The sequence below is a fragment of the Macrobrachium rosenbergii genome, chromosome 4, assembly GCF_040412425.1.
Source record: "Macrobrachium rosenbergii isolate ZJJX-2024 chromosome 4, ASM4041242v1, whole genome shotgun sequence".
NCBI lineage: Eukaryota > Metazoa > Arthropoda > Malacostraca > Decapoda > Palaemonidae > Macrobrachium > Macrobrachium rosenbergii.
The window spans coordinates 82,408,304-82,426,800 of record NC_089744.1 but is presented as its reverse complement, the minus strand read 5'-3'; the positions used below and the strand labels follow the sequence as shown (position 1 = coordinate 82,426,800).

The following is an 18,497-nucleotide window of genomic DNA, read 5'->3' as shown; positions in this document are numbered from 1 at the left end:
ATTGTGCACATTTTGATGTATAACACTTTATGTAACGAATAATATGAAATGACAAAAAATTACAGCAAGCTGACGCAAGAAATGACAGGATTTTCAGCGGAGTTCACAATTGGAGGAGCGGAGGAAAATTTTTTCAAAAATTCACCAAAATTCTAAATATTGTGCTAGAGACTTTCCGTTTGTTGCAAAATGAAGGTAAATGATTGATTGTTACTCAAATGTAATAATTATGGCTTACGGATGCATTTTTCGATCATTTCGGTCGAATCAAAGTTGACCGAATGTTAAAATTTTGTCAGTTATTGTGATTTCGATGTAAATATTAAAAACTGTGAAGAGCTAAAGGAATGATACATTTTTGTTGTATTCTACATGAAATTGCGCACATTTTGATGTATAACACTTTATGTAACGAATAATATGAAACGGAAAAAAATTACGGCAAGCTGATGCAAGAAATGACAGGATTTTCAGCGGAGTTGCGTGCGGAGAGCGGAGGAAAATTTTTTTTCAAAAATTCACCAAAATTCTAAATATTGTGCTAGAGACTTTCCGTTTGTTGCAAAATGAAGGTAAATGATTGATTGTTACTCGAATGTAATAATTATGGCTTACGGATGCGTTTTTCGATCATTTCGGTCGAGTCAAAGTTGACCGAATGTTAAAATTCACTTTGGTTGCTGGGTCCTTCTCCAGCATCCCAGTCTAAAACTCGCCTCACGCTCACTTCCAACAGGCAGTATGCGCCTTTCACGGTCCTGACGCCTTTGTGACATATCTACAAACGTCCTGTTGCAGCATGAATACGCAAACACTCGCCAAAGTTCTGCAAAACACGTCTGCGTCAAAATATGGCTCCCGCAAGGTCCGACGCTGATGCTATCTGGCGTGAGTAGGAGGGAATTCACGCATGCGCGTCTGGGTGACGCTCAAAAACAACACAATACCTGGATCCGTGAACTCCCAGCTTCTGCCAAAACGCGTGATTTGAAATCTTCCGCAAACTAGGCCTATAATTATTTTTCCGCGAATATTTAAAAAAAGCATTTTCAGTCGACGTTTGCAACGTCCACTCGGCATTCGACAGACAATTTTTGATGACGTTTAAAACGTCCAACAGGCGTTTAAGGGTTAACTGTTATATGTGTTGAGTATCTATATTAACTTAAGCACACTACAATTTAAGTTAATTCTGACACCAGTGTATAGCTGTACTACTATACACTGTTAGTCCTTTTGCAAGGGCTATGTGAAATTTAATTTTTGAATGTCACGCCATTCAGGTTAATTGCTATAAACTAATTTGTTTATTTAACAAGGCTACTGTTTTATATGATTTAGGTTAATGCTCCTAGCATAATTTACCTTTAGACTGAGAATAGATGATTACTTAGAGAGTTCTCACTTAACCCATTCAAGGCCACTGCCTAGTTTAGGCTTAATTAAATGATACTTAAGGATTCAAATTACACAGGAAAAAACCCCTATAATCTAGTTTACTGTTTTATCTGACTGACATTTCACTTTTATCTGATATTTGGCCACTGCTTTATTTAATCTAAACTACTGTTTAGGCTAATAATAAGATATTCCCTAAAAGGATTCCTATTTAATCTAGTTAGGCTACTGCCTGGTCTAGGTCTATATCACCTTTAAGGATACAGGCTGCATAAGACTCCACTAGTATCCAGCCTTTACCCAGCCGTAAAACTAGGTTACATTTAATCTTGCCTATGTTACTGTTCATATCTAATCCTGGGCTATTTGGTCTAAACTACCACTTAGGGCAACAATAGGATATTTCTTAAATGTTCTCACTTAACCTATTATAGGGTATTGCTTAATCAAGATTATTTAGATCACCCTTAAATGCATAAGCTATACAAAACAGAAACTCATTAATATGTAGCCTTACTGCTAAGTCCAGGTTATTGTTTTACCCAATCCCTGGCTATACCTTGTCTAAGATACTACTTAGGCCAATAATAAGATATTTCTTAAAATGTTCTCACTTAACCTATTATAGGGTACAGCCTATATAAAACAGAGATTCACTAGTATGTAACCTTATAGCTAGGCTACCATTTCGTGTATCCCAGATTATTGCTTTTATCTAATCCAAGGCTACTTGGTCTAAGGTATTACTTAGGCCATGATAAGACCTTTCTTAAAGGGTTCTTACTTACTCTAATCTAGGCTACTGCTTAATCTAGGATATTTAATTCACACCTAAAGGTATGGGTTACATAAAACAAATTTACCTTAATATGTAGCCTTAACACTAAGATACCATTTCATCTAGCCAGCATTAATGTTTCATTTAGCCTAGATTACCTGGTCAAGCTAACACATAATCCAACAATGGGATGTTTCGTAAAGGGGTATCACTTAACCTAATATAAGGTACTGCCTAATCCAGATCATTTAGATCTCGCTCAAGTGCATAGGCTACATAAAAAAGAAAAATTTTACAAATATGCAGCCTTACAGCTAGGTTACCATTTTATCTTCTTCAGATAATTGCTATTATCCAGTCCTAGGATCCTTGGTAATTTAGGTTAATACCTAATCCGAGTTATTTAGTTCACACTTAAGGATATGTAATGTTAGGTTATAGGCTACAGACAATATCCCCTATTTATCCAGTCTAAATTATTCTCAATCTGATCTAGGCTACTGTCTAGATTATCACAGACATTGTACATTCTGAAAAGATTTTCTATATTAACGATAAATTGTGGAACATTTCTTTTAGGTGAAACATCTAATTGAAATGACAAATTTTTAAAACAATTTGCACTTTTCACAACTAACAATTTGCAATTACAACTTAACGCTGGCCATGTGTTAGCAAGAAAAGCCGGGTTTTGGCTTTCACACAAATTAATTACCAACTACAAAGTTTAAAACTTTAACTGGGAGTTAAAACTATACACTTGCGTCTTTTGGCTTTTCTCCTGTAGGTGTTTCCATAATTGTTGAAATTGGGAGTGCTGACAATAACTGAATCTGTTCCAAGTGGACCAATGAAAGGTAATGGCATCCTGGTCTCTTGTCAGTCTGTTTGTCAACAATATGGTGGACTGCACATGTGCAATAATCACTTCCTCTCCTAGCAGGTTTGATAAAGGAAAGAACCTGGGGTACAGCTTCACTGTAAGATAAGGGAAAGAGCCTTTGAGTTCATTACATGCTCCATCACGTGTCATAGTGTTTATCATTGTGACAAAATACCTGGCCACAAGACTGACTAAAAGAGAATTCTTCTATATTAGTTTGGTCACCATGGAGCTCTGATAGACCCATGGAAGGTAACTCCTTGAGGATGACAAGCGACTACGCTATACATAATACATCTTACCAGAGGTGATGCATAACATCTTATATGATAAAGAGACTTGGCATAGTACAGAAAATTCAAGTAAAATTTATCAGGAACAGATGTAGAGCCAAGAATGTTTCTACAGACAAGCTTTCAGGTTCATTTCATATGCCTTGCTTTTGATAACCACATTTATTTCAAAGCATTGCATGCATTTTCTTTCCTTCTTTTCTAGCAATGTAGTAATGAAATCTAAAGTGAACTAGCAATGAAATCTAAAGTGAACCTTAGCTAAATTTTTATTTATATTATTTTCATATATCAAAAAGGTTACATTTACCTTTGGCCACATTTCATTACAAAAATGTTATGCAGTACATATACTAAATACATTCTAATGAGTTTCTATTTACCTTAAAAGTCCACTCAACATTTACTGAAGATTATAAGTATGAATAACAAACATTTCAATACCTGGGATCGTAATTCCTGATTTTCTTTCTTGCACTCGTTACAAGATGTCATCAAGTTCTCATTCTGAATGTAGAGAGCTTTCTCAGCCTTGCTTCTTGCATCTAACTGTACTTCTAAGCTCGAGATGGTGCTCTATATATATATATATATATATATATATATATATATATATATATATATATATATATATATATATATATATATATATATATATATATATATATATATATATATATATATATATATATATATATATATATATATATATATATATATATATATATATATATATATATATATGCTGTTCTGAGATCTGTTATGAAATATATATAATTCTCATGTAAACTACTGACTGATATATATATATATATATATATATATATATATATATATATATATATATATATATATATATAATATATATATATATATATATATATATATATATATATATATATATATATATATATATATATATATATATATATATATATATATATATATATATATATATAATATATATATATATATATATATATATATATATATATATATATATATATATATATATATATATATATATATATATATATATATATATATATATATATATATATATATATATATATATATATATATAGGCAGTCTCTGGTTATCGGTGATCTGGTTTTTCAGCGCCTGTCTAATGATGAAAATCGGCAATTTTTGGCACCAATATGTGCTGATTTCCACTTATCAGTGCCAATATATGCCTAACATAGGCGCCGATAACCGAAAATCGCCAATTTTCGCTTATCATCACCCCAATAACTGGGGACTGCCTGTATATATAATCATCATCATCATCAATAACTTAAATAATATAATAATAATAATAATAATATGTAATAATAATAATAATACAAGTTACATTTATATTCTTGTAGTGGGTTCCAAGTTGATGTGGGGAATTTCATACTGAATTTTGATTAACTCTTAGTACCAGTTTTGCACCAGATATGCGTCGAGGAGTGGGGAGAGGGGGGAATTGGTTCGTTATTAAGGAAAGGGAATAATGATGATGATGATAAAAGAAACTCAATAATGTAATGCTACTTAATACACCATAGAGAAGTATATGACATGCAGACAAACAAAGGTATTTAATAATATTCTATTTGGGGAGTTTATAATATTAAACTTTAACAGCTGGGTTCCTAATTTAGAGAACAATGAAACTCTAAAAATTTTCTAAGAAAACAAGAGAAAAAATATAATTAGCAATACATACCTTGTCTTCAGCAGCCTTGAACTTCCCTTGATATTTCTTTAAATTTGCAAGAGCATCTTCAAATTCTTGAGATTTTTCTTGAAGTTCTCGCTCTAAACATTCAACCTAGACAGGACGCCAACATAATTACCAAAATCATTTGTACAAAGCACAGATAAAACAAACACAAAGAATATATACTGAGATTTATTGTAATAATAAATACAGTTTATTAAAACTAAAGCATACCAACAAGGGTTCCATTACTTTAAATTTCATACAATAATATAGCACATTTTTCATTTATTAGCACCTTCTCATGTCCTTATGGCTACTTTTTTCATACTTCTTGAGATGACAACATGTCAAAAAGTAAAACACAAGCTATTCTATTTTTCTCAACTTTAATACTGGATAACTTCACTGCTAGTTAATCATTACATCAAGCTACAATTTACTGATACAAATACTATAGTCCAGAAGACTATCAGCACTCAGTAAAAGTCTCATTAATTGTTAACTGACTATTCAAAAATCCTCAGTGTTCACTAGATTTCAGAAGTCCTATTCTGGACATGTTTTGTTACCTGACACATATTCAGGCTTTTTTTCATTGAAATTTTGAAGGAATAAAGAAGTGCTTTCATAAGGTATTGACAGTAATTTTTCAAACAGAATCAATGAAAAAAAGGAGGCTGATGTTAAATTGAAGGTTTTCAACCTATGGTATGCATGAGACAACTATGACTCCTGATTTTAAAACAGTATCTGCACAGAATACAGTTCTCAGTTTCTAGTGTCTTTCTATGAAAGAAAATAAAGCTCTCTTCACAGAAAACTGGTACTAATGGGAGACTTGTATTTCTAAAGGGTAACAGTAAGAAATAAAATGGCATTTTTATTTGTGTGCCCTTAACTGTGTACTCCAAGGAGCATCCGCCCCATCCCCATATAATAAAAAAAAAAATACTCGGAATAAAGAACCACTTCAATTACAGCTAAATTAATTTCAGCCTCAACAAAACAGACTATGAAAATGTTAACCGAGCCAAATGGGACAAAAATTCTTTATAGGTGCCCTACTATGCATTTTATCAAAGGAAAGTACATCTCAGAGCACTCATCACTGAAATGAAAAGGTTATTCTAGCAAAAATCAGTTTATGAGTCCATATGCCTTCTTGGATAAGTGACAGATCTAAAGCTAGCCCTGAAATCTAACAAATTTTTATCAGAGGCATATTGTATTCTAGTGACAATGAAGCTGCTAACTAAAACAGAAAACCTTCCTGCAACTCATACTTGGGCATAAACTAATCCCTCTAAATTTATAATGCTAACAAGACAGCCCTGAAAGAACTTTGGCAGGCAATGGGAAGAGGTTGCGAAGGGATTCAAGAGAAATGAAGACAAACAAATGTAGAGTGCAAATGCCTCAAGTGAACAAATTAAAACTGTTTCTTATTGGAAAGTTTATGGGGCTGATGGCAATGGAGAGGGTCTCATGATGTACAACCATTTCTTGCCAGTATTGTGGCTAGTCTGAAGAATCTTCCTGTAGATGACATGGGTGTCCTCTTATATGACAACAACTGTTGTGCCCATTGAAATTTTGCTTACTTGCCTGAAAATGACATTTCTAAGTCTATAGACAAAGAGGTTATTCAGAAATTCAAACGTGAATATGATGCACCTTTTTGCACAAAATTATCAAACTCCTTCCTCTTTGCATCTGAGTTCCAAAATGAATTCAATACAGCTGCTATAGCACGGAATGATTTCAAGAGGTTAAACATTCCCACTATCAAGGCAATAAAAATGGTTTGAAGAATGACCAGAGAGAATCAGTGGCCTCTGGGGACAAGAGAATGAGTGATTCTAAGAATACCACGCAAACTTTTCCAGGTGCTCCACACATCAACATCCTCAGCAATCTCAAGGAGCAAGATGTTCCAGAACTGTTACAACATGATGATGATGCACCAGAGTTGACACAGGAGCAAATTATTTTGAGTATCACCAACCAAAAGGTGCTAGAGACTAAGGAGGACAGTGGATGACAATGAAGAGAAGCAACAACATCATGCAACCTGAAAAACAGCATCACAGGCATATGAAACAGTAAGTAAGTTGTTGAGAGACATTCTTGTTTTAAAAACTTGGAAGTCACACACAGTCATTGCTGCCTCATCATTTCTCACTCCCTCCCAATCCCATGTACCAAACCCTGAACAACCTTCCTCATGGCCTCAACAGCTACTAAATTGCAAAAAATGACAACAGTGCAAATAGAATTGCACAGGTGTGAATGACTGTGCAGAACTAAGATCTCAGTGCCTGGATGGGATCACAAAAATACCTCTGCTCAATCAGGCCAACCAGCTGAGTATTGTACACATGCTGGCTGACTTAAGAGAATGTCACTGGCATGTTGAAGAGGAGGGGGGAGGGAGGAAAAAGGAGTAATTATTTGTACAGTATTGGGTGTGGATGAAGCAAAAATTATGCAGTGAGTTAGCCTTAGCCCTGAAGCTTGTTTTATTAACTGTGGTCAGTGACTTTTACTTTAGTTTCATCAGTTCTGTACTATAGAAGAGAGAGAGAGAGAGAGAGAGAGAGAGAGAGAGAGAGAGAGAGAGAGAGAGAGAGAGAGAGAGAGAGAGAGAGAGAGAGAGAGAACTTAGTAGGGTACAAATCATTTAAATTTTAGAATACTGTATGTATTTTATCAATCATTATTCTAGAGTAAATTGTACACTATGTACAGAACAGCACATACAATGTACTCATGATATAACTTTGTACTGCACTGTTCTTGGAAAACGAGATCCATAGAAAATGTACATAAGAGGGGAGTAGTGAATGTAAAATTACCTAACACAGCACTTAATGTGCAATACTGTTCAACATTACTAGTAATTTGGTCATTGTGTTTTCATTGTCTTGTTACACTTGGCATTCACTATACAGAGCCATACATTACACAGAATAAAATACCTTTGGGTGCCTTATGTTTGATGACATCACTTACTTGATCATGAAAATAATGATCTTTATGATAAAATAAATTTTTTAGGTACTTACCCTCTATCATTTAGCTTTTATCTGTGACTACTTGGTGTGGGTTTGACAAGTGTTAAAATTGAAACAATTGTTAACGAAAGCTCCCAATAGCTACTCCCCCTAATCTTAGCGAATATTTTGGTTGCACGTTCTACTCTTAATCTCTTAAGAGGGGAGGAAGGAGGGTTCCAATGGTAGAGGGTAAGTACCTAAAAAAAAATGATTTTGTCCTAAAAATCATTATTTTTGAGGTGAAACTTACCCTCTATCATTTAGCTGACTCCAACATTGTGTGCTGGAGGTGGGCAAGAGATTCCCTATAACCGAAATATCAAATACCATTATGAAATATCCTCATTGCTGCTTACCTGATGAATATGATCCCATAGCAAGTACTTGTTGGGTGAGGATCTTCAAGTGAAGTCCACTACCTTATGAAGTCGAACATGAACCCCAAATGTGGCCATTAGTTGATGTACAACACAGAATGGCAATTTATTGGCCCCTGTGCCTCAGGCATAAACAGCTGATGGGAGCTACAACCACAGCTGAATTATGATCCCTCAAGAGCTACCACCTACCTAATCAAGCTGCTGTGGCATCTCACACCCAAAAGACAAGCCCAAATTGGAAGAAAAGTGGTACTTAATCAGCTCAGGGTAGCTTTCTCCAATGAGGAGCAATGGCTCTGCAACAAAAATAACATAATTTACTCTTAAAAAACAAAACCTTGCCCTCATCCAAGAACAAACAAAGTAAGGACAACTACAATATACAAAATGATCCAAATAAATAAAGTGGAGCAATCTACCATGTATGAACTCATCACATACAGTTCCTCTTTACCCAAGAAGGAGGTATATACCTAGAGAGAACCTTTATCGTGACACATAAAGGTAAGATAAGATGATAATCTCCCCTGCTAAAACCAGAGGTGCTAGCATAAGGCAGTCTTCATACTGGATCTCTACATCCCCTAAGTAGTTGGAAGTGAATACAGAGCTACACCTCCACTGTGCTACCAAGACTAGATGGTCTAGAGAGTGGTGCTGGTGAAAACTAACAGATGTAGCTGCTGCTCTGATGTTGTGTGGTTTCACCTTCAAAAGGGGACAAACCTCTGGAGAGACTGCATCGTGTGCCTCCAGAATTAAGGACTTACTGTAATCAAGAAAGCCATGGCATTCTTAGACACAGGAACCCCAGGCTTCCTGACCGAATAAAATAGGTTCCTACACTGCTTCCTTACAGGTTTAAGATGGGATGTATAATACTTCAGAGCCTTAACAGGGCATAAAACCAACTCTCCTTCCTAAGGAGTTGGAGTTTCTAGTGAAGGGATAGACAAAACTCTAGCAAGAGCTTTGGCCTTGACATCATTCTTGGCATGAAAGTATGCCAGAAAAGATAATTCTGCTCTAGTAAGTGAAAATCCTACTAACAATGATATCTCTTGAAATTCACTTATTCTTTTGGTTGAAGCCAAGGCCGTCTGAAAGTGATTTCAAAGAAAGAGCCTTGAGAGAAGCCCCTCTCAGAGGCTCAAAAGGAGGGCCCCTAAGGTGTCGTAAGACATCATCTGGGTTCCATAAAAGAGGTTTCTGAAGAACCTTTGGCATTTCCAGCTGAAATGAATGAACAGCTTCACATAAGTCATCATCTTTTGAAACAATCCAGTGTGCCGTAAAACAGACGCCAGCATGGATTTATAGTCTTTAATGGAGGCAACAGACAAACCATTAGCATATCTTAAGAATCACACAAACTTTATTACATTCTCAATGCTGGTGCAAAGACATGAAATGCCCCTGGTCTTGCACTGTGAGTATATAGCTCCCACTGTTTCTGATATAGTATATTATTGGACTTTCTCCTTGCAGCGAGGATAGAGTCCCTAGACGACTTTGAAAAGCCTCTAGCTCTGCGGAGCTTGTTGACAACCAATGCCTCCTCGGCCACCAAGGCGCAGTTAGAAAATCATGGTGGTGTTCCAGGTTTCCTTCAATTTCTTGAGCACTTTCTTCAATAGTGGAAATGGAGGGAAAGCATATACGAATAGATTTCCCTAGCCTAAAGACAAAGCATCTGCCCAGGCTTGAGGGTCCGGAACTGGTGAAATGTACAACTGGAGACAATGATTCATCTTCGTTGTGAGGAGATCAATGGGAGGCTGGCCAAACTCTCTCCAAATTGCCTTGCACACAGTCAGGTTTAATTTCCATTCGTGGGAGAGTACCTGTCCCAAACGACTTAGCATGTCCACCAGAACATTAAATCGACCGGGTACAAACTGAGACATTAAGACAATGTTCCTCTCCTCTGTCCAGAGGAGTAAATCTATAGTAATGGCTACTAACGCTTCTGACTTTGTGCCCCCTTGTCATCTTAGATACGACAGAGACATTGAATTGACTGAGAAGACAAATTATTTTGTTGGTCACTGCACTTTCCAGCTTCCGTAGCCCCTTCTGGATAGCCAACAACTCCTTGCAGCTTATGTGCAGATTTTTTTTGACTGATGACCATACTCCAGAGGTGACCCCAGCCCTTGTTCGAGGCATCTGAATACAGTGAGGGGTCTGGGCTTGGGGACTCTAGAGACTTCCCTGCCAGCAGAATTCTTCAGACATCCACCAACGAAGGTAAGGGAACCAGCACGGGTTCCACAGCACTAACTTGTGGATTGGCTGTGACTCTCTGTGCCAGTGCCTCCCCAAGTGCAACTGAAACAGCCTCATCTGTAGTCGAGCATGTGGGACTAACTTCTCTAGGGAAGACATGTGACCTAACAGAGACAGCCAGCATTTAGCTAGCAAGCCTCCCAAGGAGGCGAATTGGCTTGCGACTGACAAGAGATCGTCTATCTCAAGCCCATGTAGGAAAAACCTTGAGAAGAACAGAATCTATTACCATGCCCAGGTAGGCCACTCTTTGAGATGGTTCCAGTGAAGACTTTGCTACATTTATCAGCAACCCTAGGGCTTTTGCTAAGCCCAGAACTAGCTCTCTTGCCCTCAGGCAATCCTCCCTGGACTTCACAATGATAATCCAATCATCCAGGTACAGGAGTGTCTTTACTCCTTGTAAGTGAAGCCATTTCACAAAGGGGGATAAGACCCTGGTGAAAACCTGAGGTGTGGAACTTAGTCCAAAACAAAGAGCTTGAAATTGGTAAGTCTTTCCCCCAAAGACAAAGTGTAGGAACTTTCTTGAACGCTGGTGAATGAAGACATGAAAATAGGCATCTTTCAAGTCCACTGTAAACATCCATGCCTCTTTCTCCAAGGCAGCTAAGACCGTGGAGGCCAACTCCATGGAAAAAGGGGACAGTTGGACATCGAGGTTGAGCTTGGATACGTCCAAGACAGGCCTCAGTGCTCCCGTTGCCTTTGAAACTAGGAATAGCCTGTTGTAAAAACCTGGCGAAGTAGCTGGTATTTCCTCTATGGCTGCCTTCTCTATCGGAGAAGAGACTTCCTGACTTGAGACCCTTCTCTTCTCTGGGTTGCCTTTGTATGACCGAAAGGCTATGGGCTGGTTTGATAGACGTGAACTCCTGAAAGGAATGCAATAGCCTTCCAAAAGTACTACTGCTACCCAAGCATCTACCCCTAGGCAATCCCACACTTGAGCGAAAAGGCCTGACCTGTCCCCCACAGGTACCCAAGGGCTCAAAGAGCTATTCTTTATTAGACTTTGGATTATTGTTTTAAGATGAGGAGATAAACTTCTTTCCCCTTGAAGAACAGGATTTGGAATTTTGCTGGCGAAAGGATACTTTCCTCCTTCCAGCACTTGGAAAGGAAGACCTAGTAAAAGAGATAGCATTGCCCGAAGGACGTTTAAAAGAAGAGGAAGACGCAGGAGAGTTCCCTTTAGAAGCGTGGGACTGATGGATAGAAGATCTATATTCTATGTCTTCTCAGTCTCCAAGGCTATAGATGCAGACAGTTTTTTGTCAATAATCTTCCCAAAAGGATGCACTGAAATTAAAGAATGTTTACTAAGGGGGGAGACTGAAAGGAACCAGCAGAGAGCAAAGCTGCTCTCTTCAGTGAACTTTAAGGTTGCTCATGACATGGGATAGCTCCCCTATCACATCAAGAAATGCCTTGTCTAGGGAAGCAAAAAACCCTAATGCCTTAACAAAAGGATCCCTGGTCAAAGGAGGAAGAAGTTCACCAAACTCCTTCCAACACTGTTCAACTGTGTTCAGTGCAATTTCATTGAAGGACAGAGTTTTGATAGCGTTAGTCAAACTCTTATACATATTCTCAGCCTCTGGAATAGAGAAATGCAACCTGCCTGATGCAATAGCACCATCCACTGCCAGATCAGGAGAAAAGGGGAAAAACTCCCCTGGCAGATACACTAGTGACTTCCCAGCATGAAGGATGAGGAGATCTTCTTAGGCAAAGCCTTAGCACTAGAGTCAAATCTCCCATGTACAGAATCTGATAGCCTAAATCAAGAGAGAGAAGAATAACCAGTATTAGAATGCTCCACTGAAAAGAACTGTGGATATCTGTCCAAACACAACTGAACCAGTTCCTTAAAACCCGAGGTAATTGATTCTAAGTGTTCTTCCTCCTTATTCGAGGGTAAAGTGGGAGAAGGAGAATGTTGAGAGGAAGAGCTGGGCCTAAACAGGTCTTCCTCATCTGTGACAACTGCAGAACCCTCAGAACCAGAGGGTCTTGTAAGACCTGCAGCTAAAATTCTACTAATCCACTCCGATAAATACTCGAACTGAGATCAATCTCTCTCAAAATCTGACTGAGAAAATCTGGCTGACACAGGAGGGCAAGAACACTTTAACCACAGTGCCCACCTTCCAACACACAAGAACCACGACCTGTCCTCTGCTGCCACTAAGAACTCGTTCGCTTGCACTTACCTCCTCACTCCTCTTATTATTCAAAGACTCACAAATCATTGACACTAACTGCAGCCCCGAAGAAATTCTATGGCCTACTGTCCCGAGGATTTGTCAACTCTTTCCTTGGACTCAATGAGGCTGCATGAGGACTTGATGAAGCTTTCTGAGGCCTACAGTATGCCTGGACTGGCCTCGATGAAGATGCATGCAAAAGCTCACGCAGACTCAACGCTTCCTGTGGCCTTGCATATATGACACACTTAGTCTTTGCTTCAGAAAAACAGCCCATAAAAGCAGCAGAAGCCTCGGAAGTGGACATACCTGCAGCCTTGATGAAACAAAAACTTGGACTATTGTCAACAGAAAGAGAGTCCATGAGTGAACGTTTACTACCTGAATATCTAACTAAGGACTTCGGACTCCTTGAGGCGGCTGCAGGCACAGTAGCATCATTCACTACTGAATGCAACTGGTTGCCTGGTTCGGACGAATTGCTATAATAACCTTGGGACAACAGACTCAAAAGTGCAGGCCTAGACCTTTTCACCCTACCATAAATGCCTTTAGGTGAGCGCAATCTGTGTTTATCCACCGAGGACCGAGAAGCAAAGGCAGGAGAATGAGGGGACAGTCCATGAACATCCTGGGATGTTAGTCCTTGTTTGGGAACCCTAGGACTACCAGGTCTATTGGCAGGTGGAGCTGATGGGACAGACAAGGCTGCATTCGTGGAGTTGCCAATGGAACTAGGGGACACTGTCCCTGCCAATGCACTAGATACACTGGATGCAAAAGATTCAAACTTGTTACATAAAAATTCAATCCTAGATTTTACAGAATCAAGATCAGACTGCATTGAATCTAACCTACTACCCTGAGCTGACTTCATGGGTGTGGAAGGATGTGAATCTACTAGAGAAGAAGAATCAATAGACCTATCTCTTGATCAGAAGTTACTTTTAAGGAAGACTTAGATGCAAGACTAGCTGTTCTCTTTACACTCTAAGTCTATCCTTCTCTCTTCTAATACGATACTCTACCATCTTCTGCATCTCTTGCAAAGACCATTCCCTACAATGATCACAATGGTTGTCTGAATCACAAGTTACCCCACGATGATCAATGCATATTTTGTACATATTGTACTTCAAAGAAACCAATCTGGTTTTGCAACTGCTTCCCTTGCAAAATCTAAGATATTTTGATAAGGAAGACTGAGAAGAAGAATCCATAGTGAAACAACAAACCACAGTCTAGACGATCAAATTCGATAACCATGAAAAACAAACCAATCTTCAGAGCACTTGTCTACACAGCCGTCCATTCTCATTGACAAGAGTAGAATGAGCACACATTCGCTGTCCTACCTCCTCCCTACAAAGGGTGGGGGAGTAACTATTGGGAGCGTTCGTTAACGACCGTTTCAATTTTAACGCTTGTCGAACCCACACCAAGAAGTCGTTAATATAGCTAAATGATAGAGGCTAAGTTTCACCTCAAAAATGTAGTTTCAATATTCCTTAAACACTATTGCCATGAGAGCGGTGGTCATGCTGAGATACTGCCGGGAAAGGCACAATAATCATGCAGCCATACCCAACATAATTAAGTCACCTTAGAACCAAAAAGAGTTATAGTTTCCTGTTCTTTATTACCAAACACTAATGGGTGTCCAGAATTAAGAAAATGGTTATTAACCTGTGATTATATTTTGGACCAAAAATTTATCTGGATTCTTGGGATTTATTTATTTGGAGCCAAGTCATTTTGTCAACTGTAAATTTCTGTTGTCAGCTCCTTTGAGGATCAACAGCGGGCTATGCTATACAAAAAAAAAAGTTTTGACATAGGGAAAAACATATTTTTGGTAGTCGCTGTGAGTCCTCACACCCCACCACTTTCCCTGATGAAAAGGCATGGGACTGGGGTAAACATTTATCTCGTACAGACCTAGCATATACTGAGGAAGATACTTAATATACACGCTGTTGTTACATCTGTGTGAGTAGGGTGAAGGAAAGCCAAGGAGTTGTTGTGGACAAGAGGCAGAGCACTCCTGTCCTGAGTTCTTTATATTCTATCACTGTGCCAACAAGCACTATTTTGGTTAAGACCAACTATAAGAGACTTTTTTGAGATTGACTGGTCTCTCTTATGGAGCCCTTGGAGGACAATCAGAGTGTAACTCCTTTGAAGACTCACAGCAGCTACCAAAAATAGGTTTTTCCTATGTCAAAACCTGCGCTTTAAGATTCTGTATATTTTCATAGGCTTGCCAGGGGTATGGCTATAGGATAACCAAGCCACTATTCTTATTTTTGAATTTTGGAAGTATCTACACACCCAGTTCAATGAGCATAAGATTGATGGATTACCGTATACGATTCCAGAATGCTGTAAGTTTGCATCATATGACTGGTTTATATAAATAAGCAAGGTACTGGATGGGATCAAATATCATCAACAGAAATTAAGTACCTGACAAGTTAAACTCAGACCTTTTACACAGACACTGACAAAAAGGGACTTGACAAGAATCCCCATTCCACATTACCCTAATACAGTACACAATTACAAGGTAATCTTGGTTATTTATTTACAGATTTCAATACTGCCAACAGATTTCACAATATCCAAAGCAAGAGCATATGAAAATATTTAGCTGCTGAAGCCTGGATGACTAATTTGCATTCTATCAATAACTTGGTGATACATAAATCAATTTAATTTAATTTGAACTTTACAGAAATGTGCTTTCTGAACTCTATTTAGCCATAAGTTCAGAGAGAGTGAAGGAGCCTACACTCTGAAGAACAGATAAAGCTTAAGCTTTAATTTGGGAAAGAGTGAAATTAATATCTATAAAAACATAATCCACTAGAAGCTTCTGTGACAGCAACTCATTACAATATTACTAGAGGGAAGAAAGTTACCCAAATACAAAGCTATCAAGCAGATAGCTCATTTCATCTCTCCCTGTTCACATGAAGGAACTCCAGTAATTCAAAACTGAAGAACTTCAACTACAGTGCTGTACAGTATATAATCATTCACCTCCTTACCGAGAGCATCTTAGAAACTTTTGCCCTTAACCCCATACAAATAATTTTGCATTAACTCTTGCTAACAAGTTAATTTCCATACTCTCCGAAAATGTCTTCAATAAATTGCTATTTATGAATAAGTTTGTGCAAAGTTTCAAGTTCTGACAGGCTATAAAAGATAATAAAAACCAGGCTGATAACAGAAGGTGTAAAATAACATTGAGATGGAGAAACTGCAATAATACCAAAATTTTTCAGAGTAAAGTAATGTCAAGACAGAGAATTTGCAACAAGTAAAAGAAGCAACAGATATAATGAAATTTTGAATAGTAAAATAACGAGATGAAGAAATTGCAACATCATACAAGAAGCAATGGATACAACCAAATTTCAAATTACACAAAAAATCCCAATCAAATGATCGATTTCCCAGCAGATAACCTTAATGCAACCTATACTCTGTGGTGTGCTTACAAGTAGAGATATTTCTATATGCATTTAGTAAGGACTACAAGAAGCAAAGAGCAAAGGTTTTCTTAAATTCAGACAATTTAAAATAATGAAATTCATATTTCTTTTATTGTGCTATAATTTCTACTACTACCATAGAATTTCAAAAGAATTTTCTTTTCTAATCTATACTTGGCAACCATAGTGAAAAGGTTACAAGCCAGTAAAGAAAATCACCTTTTAAATTCACATTAATACATACCTTATTTGACAAATTCTCATGCTGAAGTTGCAAGTTATTTTTGTCCCGCAACTGCAATGCAAGATTATCATTTTCTTTCTGCATCTCTTCCCTTTCTTTTTCTCTCTCAACTGCCTGCTCATCAAGAAACTGGCGATTGGAACGCAACTGACGATCAGCTACTTCCAACTACCATGTTAATAAAAGGATAACAATTAGATAAGTGAAATAAGTCACTAAAAACTATGCTAAAGTATAAGAGACAGGACCACAATATTTGATGGCATATAAGCACCCTTTAAAAAAAAAAAAAGCCTCAAAATATACACATGGGTTTCATATGCAGAGTTGAAGTGTCTGGTTATCTCTTGTTGCCCCAGACACCATAGACTTCTAGTACTTGCCCCTAGCCAAACTCCATAATACTATAATATTACCAGTATTTAATTAATAGTATTATTACTACACACTGTTATTATTACTACAGTAAATCCATCATAATCGGCAACTTGAGACAAAGGATTGTAGTGCTTGAATCCTTACAGGCTGAAAGTACACACAGCTATGCACTTACTGTGTGTTTGCTTGCTCGCTCTCTCTCTCTCTCTCTTTCTCTCTGTTAAAAATATTTTTCATAGAGAATTTGGTAATTACATGCCTTTCTCTCTCTTGGGGTTACACCCCTTAAGTGCATAGTTTACCTTAACATGATGCATAAGTGTACATATGCACATACTGAAAATACAAATTTTCAGAGTAAAATTTTTGTGGATATTTATCTCCTGTTGAAGATAGCATACAAAAGATAAGCAAGTAAGCTTGGCCGTACTTCAAAAGTTTTAGTCCTTGCCGGAATTCTTCTTGACAAACCACCAACATGTGAGGAGGCTGAGCAGGATCTATTTTAACAGCAGGTAAGTATCTACATAAATTTTATTATTAAAACTTTCATTATATAGGATGAATCTTAACTACTGTTAACAATAGCTGGTTACCACATTGAGAGAAGGATGGTGGGTTATTGAAGCTAGAAAATCTCTGTTCAGCCAAGCATACGTGAGTTTCTTACATGAAACCCATAACATTCTTACCTAACCTGGGCTCCTACCGGGACCACACTACCACCAGAAAGCTTTGGTTGCTACGTCTTCCAAGAATAAAAACTAAATGTTAACCTTCGGCAAAAATAAAATATCGGGTTTAGGCTTTTCGTGAGCTAATTTTACTCAACAACAAATAAAAAAAAACATATAACTCTTAGATATAGGAGTCTCTGGTCCCCTAACTACACAAAATAAATGATTAACACTGCCTCTAATAGGCTTCAGTCAAGTAAATTCTAACTGCCCTTACATGGCATAAAAAAGCCTCCTCCTCATTACCCACTAAAGAGGTCAAAATTTGATATCTTGATAACATCAATCTTACATAAAAAATGTAACTTTAATTACTCTTAATGAAATTCTTATTCTAATAACTTCTTACATCTAACCTATAATTTTACTGTTATTTTTCCCATAAATTTAAGCTTATATATTTACTGTCATCATTAAAGTTCTACTTCAGAAGTGAAGAAGGGAGTGTAATAAAATGTTTTCTGCTATGCCTATGCTCCTGTTGTTTTCTCCTTGTAAATCACACCAGAATTATTATTAAAACGATTCACAGTAGTATGCTTTGTCAAAGTTTTCTCTGCCAAACTGTAGCTATATATTTTGACAGCATTAAATGCTCACATGTAAATACACAAAAAATATTTTTCTTAATATTACCTTT

At 37.3% G+C, this 18,497-nt stretch overlaps 1 protein-coding gene across 1 annotated transcript in view; it reads right to left on the bottom strand.

Annotated features, from left to right (window-relative positions):
• LOC136836305 (golgin subfamily A member 4-like) overlaps nt 1-18,497 on the bottom strand; it is a 520,799-nt gene that overhangs the window by 309,980 nt on the left and 192,322 nt on the right. The window contains exons 21-22 of the mRNA XM_067100429.1: nt 16,731-16,910; nt 3,797-3,928 (exon numbers count right to left, since the gene is read on the bottom strand). Of these exons, the coding sequence (XP_066956530.1) occupies nt 3,797-3,928; nt 16,731-16,910 (312 nt within the window). The remainder of the gene's footprint in view (nt 1-3,796; nt 3,929-16,730; nt 16,911-18,497) is intronic.